This window comes from Orbicella franksi, chromosome 5 (assembly GCF_964199315.1).
Source record: "Orbicella franksi chromosome 5, jaOrbFran1.1, whole genome shotgun sequence".
In the NCBI taxonomy this organism is placed as follows: domain Eukaryota; kingdom Metazoa; phylum Cnidaria; class Anthozoa; order Scleractinia; family Merulinidae; genus Orbicella; species Orbicella franksi.
Window position 1 is genome coordinate 13,477,431 of NC_138149.1, and position 12,217 is coordinate 13,489,647.

The 12,217-nt window shown below is 42.5% G+C and overlaps 1 protein-coding gene across 1 annotated transcript; it reads left to right on the forward strand.

Annotated features, from left to right (window-relative positions):
* Positions 1-902: 902 nt before the first annotated feature.
* On the forward strand, positions 903-4,073 carry LOC145486983 (uncharacterized). The gene is made up of 2 exons (XM_081465689.1): positions 903-2,378; positions 2,989-4,073. The coding sequence occupies exons 1-2, from the start codon at positions 1,401-1,403 to the stop codon at positions 4,066-4,068; spliced, it is 2,058 nt and encodes a 685-aa protein (XP_081321815.1). The 5' UTR covers positions 903-1,400; the 3' UTR covers positions 4,069-4,073.
* Positions 4,074-12,217: the final 8,144 nt, after the last annotated feature.

Below are 12,217 nucleotides of genomic sequence, written 5' to 3' on the forward strand. Positions count from 1 at the left end.
TAAACTCACCATCACAAGGTGAAGATGACTGAACCACGTTACTAGGCCGTCGTCTCAGAACTCTTTCGTACCGGGTTGTTAAGTGACCTTTCTGTTACTCCTCCCAGCTTGGACACGGCAACAGACTAAAGTATTCTAATCCCAACCCCATCAGGCAAAGCAAAGGCCAAAATGTACTAATTCCCCGCCTCCCTGGGAATGCAAAGGGAAAAAAAATGCATTATCCCCCACTCCCTTGAGAGGGGCAGAGAGTCAAAGCCCCCACAAAGCCCCGCCCATGCCCCATGTTTTCCCGGGTTGGGGGTTGGGGGTTTCCAGTAACAAGTGCATTATATTTACCTCGTTTGTAAAAGCGAAAAGGAACTGTTTTTTCGTGAAAGTATTACCAGTCAGATGTACAGATTTTCGCGTATCAGTTATGAAACCCTCAGCGCAGATATAAGGTATACAGGTGGGTGAAACTTTAAAACGAAATGACTTCCAGACATTTGGGTAAACATCACTGATGATGAATTGAGTCGCGAATGACATCTTGTTGATGATAAACGCATGTAAATTATCTATAAATTTTCAGGGATTTTCGAGATAAAAGAGCATCATTTGAAAATGTCGATTTGTCCACGGCACCGAGATGCATATGGAATTAGATGGCGTTGTCAAAAAAAGTTATGTTCAGTCCCGCCAGACTGGAGTGTCCATAAGAAGAAAGAATTAAAAGGAGACCGAGGAGTCACAATCCAACAATCTCAGCTACTTTATAGACTCACTTCTGTGCTTGTTCCAGTTGCTTCGCGTAAGTCAATTTTTTTTCAGTGCATTGACCTGAATTTTTGTTTTATACCTAGCATGTTTTTGTCTATTTATTGCCCTAATTTTGTTGTTTCCAGCAATTTGTAAGCGCTGTCGGCTGTTTCTAACTAAAGAGTCAAAATCCACTCAGTTTGAAGCGCCATCCATGTCAACTGTCTCAACTAAGGAGATCGCCGCGATCCCACAAGCGGGTGAGCAAGAAACAGAGGGTATTTCATCGCCCTTGGAGTCAGCAGAAAGTGACCCAGTAAGTGTAATGGCCGAGCCTACAAGCAGATCATTTATGTTACTACCTGCACCTGGTCTGCGTAAGTGGCTTTATTGCTCGCGGGAAGGAAATGTTTTTCGCGCGGGAAGGCGGATCTCGTTCCCATTCTCCTCGCGACTGCGCCTTGTGCTGACAAGGCCACACTTCTAACACTCTGCCCGGCAAGCTGCCGAGAGACCTTGCTCGCATGCGCAGGCCACAAGTTTGGTTTGGGATATTGCGTTTTCTTGTGTGTGTGTGTTTTTTATCCTAGGTATACATTTTCAACTTCAAATTCATTTTGTTTTAGGAAAACGAAAGCGCCACTGGACTGTCTCAGGCTATGAAAAACCTATCATTTGTGACATCAGATGACAGCCCATACACAACAGAAAGTACTGGTACTAGCAGCGCCAGTGATTCCTCCAGCAACTATGAAAACCAGTCCCTTTGTCGCTTGAAGTTAAACGAGTTCCTTAGGGTCAGCGGTAAAGGAACTATAAATCAACCCAAAAAGAGCTGGGATCAGTTAAGCCTACGCACCAAGAATGCTCGCATCTCGAAAGCAAAAGATGCTGTCGTGGCGTCATTGGAGGTCATCTCTCCTGGAAACCCTGCGTCGTTGTGGCAAGCACTGAAGAGTTCACAGTCAGTGGAAGCATCCCTGTGTATAACATCCCAAACTTCAGCCGATCAGAAGTATCTGGAAGCCTTAGCAGAGACATATCAGAACGCCAATAGTTGGGACACACGCCGACAGATATTGTCAGTAATAGCTGATCTGATTCCATATTCAGTAATCCAGCAGTTCATACCAGGCATCACTGAGTATCGAATCAAAACTGCACGACAGCACACAATCCACAACGGGCGCGGTGTTCCTTTACCTGCCTCTAAAAGCCCAAGAATGCGTGTGGACGAATCACAATTAGATCACTTCCTGTGTCTCATAACTAGTGCACACGTTGTACAAGATTTACCATTTGGCCAACGCTACTTGTACCTAACAAACGGCAAGATCCTCGAAACACCGAATACCATTAGATCTATGATTCCTCAGCGAATAACTGACCAGTATCGTCAGTTTTGCTTGGAGACCAACTTCACACCTTTCAGCACCTCGACAATGTTGCGTATATTGTCATCATGTGCCGCCACAGTGAGAAAGTCACTTCATGGACTGGACTACTTTGCGGCTGAGGGAGCGAAAGCTTTCGACGACCTGGTGGCAATTGTTGAAAAACTGGGTGAGAGACAGTGGGTCCTTAGATGCCAGCAGGCACTGAAGGAGGGAAAACAGTACTTCAAAACAGACTACAAAGTAAGTATTGCCATGCATGCTTCATTTTTCTTTGTAAGTCATTCCAGTAGGGAAATGAGTTTACTTATTTATTGGAGACAGGGTACTCGCTCGGAACGAGATACTTCTTATAAGGTGTTACCTTGCCTCCGAAACGCGCGAACTATACATCCGTGAACGTATGGAATCAGCTCTAAATAGATTTAGATTTACTCCAAGCGACCAAAACAAATCAGTTACAACCCTAAACTGAAGTCGGGACAGCGGGCAGCACTGGAAGATGGGTCTAGTATTATAAAGTAAATCAATCATAATACCGGACGTCAATACAGACGGTCTCGTGGCTCTTTTAGAAGCTTTTACCCCTTCAAGACATTTCAAACAAAATGGCTAATATTTTGACTCTAGTACATACTAAAGCAGCTAAAAATCCTCAATGTTTGGATGGCAAATTCTAATATAGCTCATAGCTTATGGCGGAGCACTCCTTCGCTCTTCATGAAGGGGAACTCAAAAAAGGGGAAACGCGTGTAAAGTATTCTGTTGTTCCGTTTTCATGGTTTGTATATACACTGTACAACATATCATTTTTTATACTGATCTTCTGTCACATTTTTCTTAAATGGTTAAGGTCCATATTACAGCAGCCTCACACGTTCCAGATCATTGCAGCACGTACGCTCTAAGTGACCCTAAAGAGGACTGTCTCCATGTGGCGTGTGACCATTCCCATGACAAGTGCTGTCCTTCTTGTGACCAGCTGAAATCCATTATGATGGAAATTGAGTCTTCATTAAGATCCTCCGAGTTGAGAGACGAAGACCGGGATGACTTGATGTACACACTTCAACAAGCCTATCAGGCAATTGAATCATGGAAAGCTCATCAGTTGAGATCAATTCAGCAGGACAAGGCAAGAACGAGTCTTCTAGAAAACCTGGAAACGTCTTCAGTTCTCATCACACAGGACTGGGCCATGAAGTTCCTGCCACAAAAGTACAGGGAAACGCAAGCTGATTGGTTTGGCAAAAGAGGGATTTCTTGGCACATTAGTGTTGTTGTCCGTAAGATTGCCGACAAGCTGCAGCACCAAGCGTTTGTTCACATAGTGGAGAACTGCAGTCAAGACAGCAACGTGGTGGTCAGCATCATACGACACACACTCCAACAACTCAAGAAAGAACATCCGGAGATTAAGACTGCCTTTCTCCGACAAGACAACGCCGGATGCTACCACAGCTTCACCATGATAGCTGCTTGCCGACTTATGAAAGAAGCGACTGATATCAAAGTTGAGAGAGTGGACTTCAGCGACCCACAAGGCGGTAAGGGTCCATGCGACAGAAGAGCAGCAACGATCAAAGCACATGTTCTTCGCTACATCAATGAAGGCCATGATGTAATCTCTGCGGATGATCTGAAACGAGCTATTTTATCTCATGGTGGTGTCAGAGGCGTCCGAGTTACCTTGATTGATTCCACAAAGCAGCATCCAATCTCGTTGCAGGGGAAACTGGAAGGAGTGAGCAACTTAAATAATTTCCATTATGGAGAGGAATGTCTGACTGTGTGGAAGGCATTTGATGTGGGAGAAGGAAAGACCATACCATGGTCTCAGTTGCAAGGTAAAAATATATATATTTCTTGCTCACTTTTACCAAATTTTTATTTTCTCGCGCGCTTTTTTTTCGCGTCACGCTCGAAGGACTAAGTAAGGGCTGCTCGTAATATATCAGGGTTACCGCTAATGTAATTACTTGAAGAATCTTAGGTTCGGTTTATACCCTTATTACTGAAGGCGCTTTTGTTTCAAATGCCATTGCCACAAAATGCAACAAAATCTCGTGTCTTGTCTTGTTTAGGTATTTTTTATGTTCTCTTTCCGTTAGTCCAAATGGGTTCAGTGAAGGATCCAGTATTCCCCGAGAGTTCCTTTTCTCCTGGAGACTTCCAAAACGTCTCTTTGTCTGACAACACGCGGTCTCCTGTTGAAGACAATCCAGAAAACACCGTTCAAGGAGAGCAAAACACTGCACCCGCTGACAACGAGCACGCTGGTCTTTTTTCCTGTCCAGTTGAAGGATGCGTGAGTACTTTTCAGCGCCATTGTAACCTGGAGCGGCATATGCATTATGGCAAGTGCAAATTTGTAGAGGAAAGACACTCCCTTCTCGACAAAGCAAAGATTCTTTACGCTGAAAAACAACAGGAAGGATCAAGCGCACAGCCATTTATTGCCGGTTCTGAGCTTTCGGAGCAAAGTGTCCAAGCGTTACCGCGGGGCTGGGCATTGCGATCTACGAAGAAGGCTGCCCGTTTCAATGCTAAGCAGAAGGCCTACCTAGACGAGAAATTTAAAATAGGAGAACAGACAGGATTCAAAGCAGACCCCGCACAGGTGGCTCAAGATATGAGACATGCAAAACATGAAGACGGGAGCCGCAGATTCACTGTAGATGAATTCCTAGCGCCACAGCAAATAAAATCTTATTTTTCAAGAATGGCGGCAAAATTCAGGCAAGGAAGTCACGATGTTGCAGACGAGTGGGACGGTCAAGCTGTTGCAGAGCAAGACGCGTATTCCTCCGCCCGTGCGCACATTCTTGAAGAGTGTCGGCTGACCCACCCGATCACTTACGATACATACAATCTCTGTGAACTGTATGCAAGAAATAAGCTAACCAAGCTCAGCGTCCCTATTTTGCGCATAATATGCAGCCACTTTGAAATGGAAATTGACAATCTTCCACTACGGCTAAAAAAGCCGTATGTTCAATTAATTGAAGAGCTCGTGAGATCGTGCTCGTGTGCATAACTGTCTTAAATTTTTGTGTACATTCAGATGTTACATACATCAATTAGGGTCGACAGACCCATTACCCATGCCTCCGTCGTTTAGTTTTAGTTTTTCACACTAGTTTGGCCACAAAATAACTTCGAGTTTCATGCTAATAGCCTATAGCCACCAAATCTGTCAGGATGTTCATGATTAACAGGCCCAGCACGGTGGAGTAGGTGTAGACGTATCTTGTGAAATAATTATTAAACAAAAATAGGAAAAAACTATTCCAATATTGAGGTTCGCAACAAAATTGTACTAAAAATAAAGGAAGTGTGACGACTACTTTTTTTAATTACAGTCGAACCCCTATTAAGCGGCCACGCATTAAACGGCCACCCCTTTTAGGCGGCCGGTAATCGAAGTCCCAAAATCCATTTCCCCAAGGGTGGCCGTTTAATAGGGACAATAGGGTTTGAACTGTAGAACACGTACAAGGTGCGTGGGCGTTCAGTAGTCTGTCACGTAATTCTCACCGTTTGCAGCGGTTGGCAGTTAACGGCAACAACTTGTGAAGCCAATACACATGCAGTCCATGCTTGGCGCTGATACATGGTATGTACAGATTAACTACAATACTCAAATTGAAGTATAAATACGGCAAAGTATCGATTTTACGGTTTATTACAATTTACAAATTGTATCCGTCCTCGGCCGTTCGAAACATGAGGATTTTGTATTTTGATTCGAAAAATAATCGCTAAAAGTTTAAATTTCAGGCAACCTGAGCAGTAGACAGGACAAATATTGATAGAAAGTAGCTTTTTATTCGGAATAGTAACGATTTTACGCCAAAAAACTGACCTATTGTCTTTTCCACGAGTGCATTGTTGATTTTTCATCCCTAATTGCGTGACAAGGAATGGCGTGTTTTGTCCTTTGTGCCACTTTTGTCTGGCGCCCTAAAATCTCGCATTTCTAGTAGCCCAAAAATTTTATTGCGGTTGTTTGAAGAAGAAACCCTGTTCTTTCGCTGGATTAACTTGATGTAACTCCATGCCATGTACCAAGGTGCTATTTTACCCTGTCAATTTCGCCTTTTTTTTGTCCGCTAAAATGAGTGAAATATTGAAGAAAAGCAAAAATCGCCCAAAAATTCAGTTTGCGATGGAATCGGAAAAATAATATTTCAGACTGTTCGTAAACATGTGTTCTTTCCATTAAGATATTCAATGGCTAGATTTACCGTTTTGTTCATTTTTAAGCGAAGCTCAAATAATGCATTGTTTGGAGCTCGTGAAACTGATGTGAGAGCCGCCAAACCGATTTTGTCGCCGTTCGCGTAAAATAAAAATCTAATCGAACTTACAGTATTTTTTCTAGAAATAGTTCATCCAGACCTATATCCTGGCAAAGTTTGGGGATTTTCGATTTTTTCATTTTGCACACCTCTAGGCGAAATTTTGGGACGATTGCTCTTAAATGTTTGTCAAAGTGGGCAAAGCCCGCAAATGAACCCAGGGGCCCGTTTCTCGAAAGTCCCGTAAAGTTCTCGCCCGCGGAAAGACATCTCAAACCTTATGAACACAGAGCTGGATTATTCGCATATTCTTAATATGAACAGAGGTTCTCTTCATAGGAGAAGTTACAGGCCAATACACTTCTCCTTTTTTAGAGGCTGATGAACCAAAATGGCTTTATGGACCCGAAGTTTCTGGAGCTTTCGAAAAACGGGCCCCAGGACCGGAAACGATCCCCAGATTGTTCCGTAAATGATCCTCGGACCGGAAATGGTCGTCTGTTTGCAGTAATCACTCTCGTGTCCAAGTGATACGATGATTTGCTCAAAAACGGATTCCTCTGTGAAAATGCCCCTTTACACTGCGTGGCACATTATCATAAGACATCCATGTTATGGTTAATTAACACCTGTGAAAACAAGGTTTTCGCTGACCAGTTCCACGTGACCATGTGGCAGGCTCAGGTCATCGTGGTCGTTTTTTTTAAGTTGACCGCTGACCAGGTACTGGGTTTCGATTGGCGCGTTGCTCACTTTTCGTCCGACACATTTCCTCGCACAATCGTCTCTTGGAAAGTCCCCGATATATTGCGAACGTAATTTCTAATTGGGTAGAGTTTGTTAAAATTTCACTCGAGAAAATAGTGAAACCAGACGCTGAACAATTACATGCTCACAACTGATCATTTTTTGAGTTTCTGATCCAAGAAAAACAAATCTTCTTTTTCCTTTATGGTCAATTATTGCAGTCAGGAGCTCCGCTTTTAGGCCTAGCTAAATCTCTATGGTAAGCGGAAACAGTTCTCAGATTAGTACTTCTTGCTGGGAAAGTACGCCAGCAAATTAAGTGTTACGTAGAATAAGCCGAAAGCATTTCAAACAAATTAATTAAATACAAGCTCACAAAAGCTGAAAGAGCTTTTGGCTGCTGTGCACTTTGTTCTTAACTTGACTGAAAAAAACGTTAGCTAACATTACAAATATTATCAATAGCATCTAAAGAACGAAACCAGTTCTGGAAAGTTGTTTCATTTTGATTGCCATCGTTCATTTCATTTATTTTATGGGTACAAGATAAATATATTTTGTAACGTTTCGCTATTACACTGGAGTATGTTTACTATGTATGGTTCGTGTTAACTGTAGAAGTATTTTAGGCGTGAATCCCTAAGGGGCTAGTAGGCTATTTAAGAATTTGTAAGTTATGCAAGAGCCACTCGAAGGCATCTCTTTCAACTTTGCTTTTGCTGTTATGTCGCCGAATACTGAACGAGCGAGCGTTCCCGCTTCGATCGCGCAATCCTTCACTGAGGGAGATCTTTTTCATGAGACTGCTTCACGAACATTGTTTCCTCGTCTTTTGGACGTTAAGTTTGATCAGAAGTTCGCTGCATTCAAACGCGGTCTCGACGAGAAACAAGCTGCCACTCAGTCTCAACTGTAGAAGCTAAAAACGGTATCCAAGGCTTCGAGTTCTTTTAACTCTAAAGTACAATACGAGTTCAGCAACTCTCTGCTGGATGCAACAGACGGGACCAGCAAGACCATCTCAAAAGGAAACCTTTCAGCAGCCAAGTTATTTCGTTCCGCGGACAAGAACCTCGCTGTTTGGGCAGCAGTGCAAGTACGAATCGACGAACTCGCCGAAGATTCAGAGGAAGAGAAAAAGCTCTGATCAGCCGAAATACGAACGCTAGCTAAGATCCGGGAAAAAAAGCGGAAAAATGAGTCTAGCTGGCCAACTCTACAGCTACCCGCTCTACATCCAGTGAAGCTTCATCCCCTCATGGCCTGTCCACTGGCAACTATTTTTCTTCTAATCAGCCTTTTTGTTTTTTTCGCATGCAGTCCTTTCGTGGACGTCAGCCTCAACTAGCAGACAAGTGTTTCAGATGCGGCCAAAGAAGCCACTGAGCAAATCCATCTTCCTGCCCAAGCCGTTTTAGAGGGGCCGCTGCAGCCCCTCCAAGCAGTAAAAATACATACTTATGGCAAATACCAAGCTGCATTGAAGAGAATGGGATAAGATGCGTATATAATTTTTTCAATTTAATCAAATGATTGGGAGACCCGGTTGAACTTATTGATAATTTTGTTGAACCATGTGATTCAAGGTTTTTTGAAGTCTTGAAAAGACAATTTACTCTAAGGGGCTCAAAAATTTCCTTAGCTGTTCATTCATCGTTCGCGTAAATTTTGGTTATGTCAATTGTGTCCATTACTTTTGACTTTGTCATGGCAACCGCAAACTTCGTATAGGTTTGGACAAAAATCAACTTTTTCGACATACTTCTGTATTATTTTTTCCAGCTTTGTTCATCATTTTGCTGAATTTCACTAAATTGTACATGTCATAAGCATTCTAGATTATTTTTTGACTTTTTAAGAAAATAGTATTATCCAAGATGGTGGGACAAATGACGTCATGCGACGTCACAACCAAAAAATATGTCATTATTTTATAGAGCAAGCTCAGGGCTTCCTGTACCTTAATAGAACGAAAACCCAAGGAGAGGGTTTCATCCCCCTTGTGCCACAATGGGGGTGTTAGTTCGAGGGTTAACAATTGTAATAGCCCTGATGACTGAATGAATGAATAAAAGACTGATTATCAGGACAGAACGCATTATATTTAAGTTAAAGGCAACCTTATGGTTAATGTAGATTTTTTAAATCACATAGGTGCTTCTAGCTTTATTCGCGATACTATTTTTGATGGGTATTAGATTCTCTTTATTTACATTCCACCCTCAGCTCAGTTTTCTAATAATCACTCAGCCATCCAGTCCAGTATAGTGATTTGTCGAGCAGGCTATTTCTGATCTTCTGGCTACAGGTTCAGTGGTCGAGTGCGCGTGTGCTCCTGCTGTTGTTAACCCGTTGTCAGTTTCCATACAGTTAGAGTTCTGGAAGAATAATGTTTCTTATCTCAATTCCAGTGTTTTCCGGACGTTGCTCGCAGACTATCTTGTATTGTATGCTTGGATGTTAGCGCTATTGGATTGGCTGCTTTTATTGCCATTGGTAACATTGCCTGTATTCGCACAAAAACTGAGATTCTATGTAGACGAATACCAGATCGCGTACCACGTGGAGAGAACTCCACTGTGTTTGTTTTGCTTTGAAAAGTTTGCACATCTTCTTTCAGGGTGCTCTGTTAAGTGGTTTACTGACAACCAATCTGTGCCTTTGATCGTCGATTCTGGTAGTATGAAACTGTGTTCGCTTCAACTCGCCGGTGACATATTTGATACCGCCAAAGAAAGTAATATCAAAATCGAGGCTGAGTTGATACCTCGTTCATTTAACGAGAAAGCTGATTACTTATGCAAGATCGTCGATTGATGACTGGTGAGTTAAAGATAGCTATTTTCATGAAGTAACCTCTTATCGGGGTCCCTGTTCAATTGATTACTTTTCCAGTTTTAAAAAAAAAAAAATTCACGTTTTTCCCAGTTTCTATTCGAAGATTCTCTAGCATTTAGTTGGGTAGGAGAAACCTGTTGGCTGGTGCCACCTGTTTCGTTAGTTGAAAATGTCATCCGCCACATATGTTTTTGTCAATAGAACTGGTTACTCTTTATTGGCCTTTCAGCTCCCTTTTGGCCTTTTTGGTGGAGCGTAGGTGGGGTTTCAGATCTTTTGTTATTGATTTTCTCTTCGTTGAGAACGGTAAAGATGTTTATCTCCATGGGGCAAATAACAGTTCCCTTTTGACTCGGAGAATTTTAGTTGCTTGTCGGTGCTGTACAGTCCAGTGTCCAGTAGAATCTGTCTATGGAGAAGTCATGCCGCGCGGTCACGATTACGCTGTGGCTCTTGCGTAACTTACAAATTCTTAAATAGCCTACTAGCCCCTTAGGGATTCACGCCTAAAATACTTCTACAGTTAACACGAACCATACATAGTAAACATACTCCAGTGTAATAGCGAAACGTTACAAAATATATTTATCTTGTATCCATAAAATAAATGAAATGAACGATGGCAATCAAAATGAAACAACTTTCCAGAACTGGTTTCGTTCTTTAGATGCTATTGATAATATTTGTAATGTTAGCTAACGTTTTTTTCAGTCAAGTTAAGAACAAAGTGCACAGCAGCCAAAAGCTCTTTCAGCTTTTGTGAGCTTGTATTTAATTAATTTGTTTGAAATGCTTTCGGCTTATTCTACGTAACACTTAATTTGCTGGCGTACTTTCCCAGCAAGAAGTACTAATCTGAGAACTGTTTCCGCTTACCATAGAGATTTAGCTAGGCCTAAAAGCGGAGCTCCTGACTGCAATAATTGACCATAAAGGAAAAAGAAGATTTGTTTTTCTTGGATCAGAAACTCAAAAAATGATCAGTTGTGAGCATGTAATTGTTCAGCGTCTGGTTTCACTATTTTCTCGAGTGAAATTTTAACAAACTCTACCCAATTAGAAATTACGTTCGCAATATATCGGGGACTTTCCAAGAGACGATTGTGCGAGGAAATGTGTCGGACGAAAAGTGAGCAACGCGCCAATCGAAACCCAGTACCTGGTCAGCGGTCAACTTAAAAAAAACGACCACGATGACCTGAGCCTGCCACATGGTCACGTGGAACTGGTCAGCGAAAACCTTGTTTTCACAGGTGTTAATTAACCATAACATGGATGTCTTATGATAATGTGCCACGCAGTGTAAAGGGGCATTTTCACAGAGGAATCCGTTTTTGAGCAAATCATCGTATCACTTGGACACGAGAGTGATTACTGCAAACAGACGACCATTTCCGGTCCGAGGATCATTTACGGAACAATCTGGGGATCGTTTCCGGTCCTGGGGCCCGTTTTTCGAAAGCTCCAGAAACTTCGGGTCCATAAAGCCATTTTGGTTCATCAGCCTCTAAAAAAGGAGAAGTATATTGGCCTGTAACTTCTCCTATGAAGAGAACCTCTGTTCATATTAAGAATATGCGAATAATCCAGCTCTGTGTTCATAAGGTTTGAGATGTCTTTCCGCGGGCGAGAACTTTACGGGACTTTCGAGAAACGGGCCCCTGGGTTCATTTGCGGGCTTTGCCCACTTTGACAAACATTTAAATAGCAATTTGACGTAATCTGTCGTCTATACAAACTTGGGCAAACTAATTGGTCGCTTTGCTGGTTCAGGGGAATTACGTCATTGTCAAACTTGAATCGAGCAGAACAAACTGCGAACTCTACAGATCTCCCACAAAATGGTGGAAAAGTTGACTCGGTTTTTGTCATCAGAGCACCCCTGCGTGCCGAAAAACCGGAAGTTGCCTTGCATATTGCAGGGGTTGAAGAAAAACACACGGAAAATTTGCGGTTGCGGTCGAAATCGACACGTTGGAGGCCATTCTATTCGAATTTAGAATGAAGTGAGAAGCGTTAGTAACGGTGGAAATTCGTGTCCTCTTTGGCTGGTGATTCTCAAGTGCGACAGACACACTTTCTAGCTGCGATACAGCCTGCCGTGAGCTGTAGTGAGCTATATTTTGCTCGCTGCTCTGTCCTGAAACGAACTGGAACATGCGCGTCGGAAAACGAGGTTATGTGATTATTTTAGGA

Coding starts and splice junctions, on each gene's coding strand:
- LOC145486983 (XM_081465689.1), top strand. CDS start 1,401: ATGAAAAACCTATCATTTGTGACATCAGATGACAGCCCATACACAACA. Junction 2,379..2,988: donor ACTTCAAAACAGACTACAAA/GTAAGTATTGCC, acceptor TAAATGGTTAAG/GTCCATATTACAGCAGCCTC.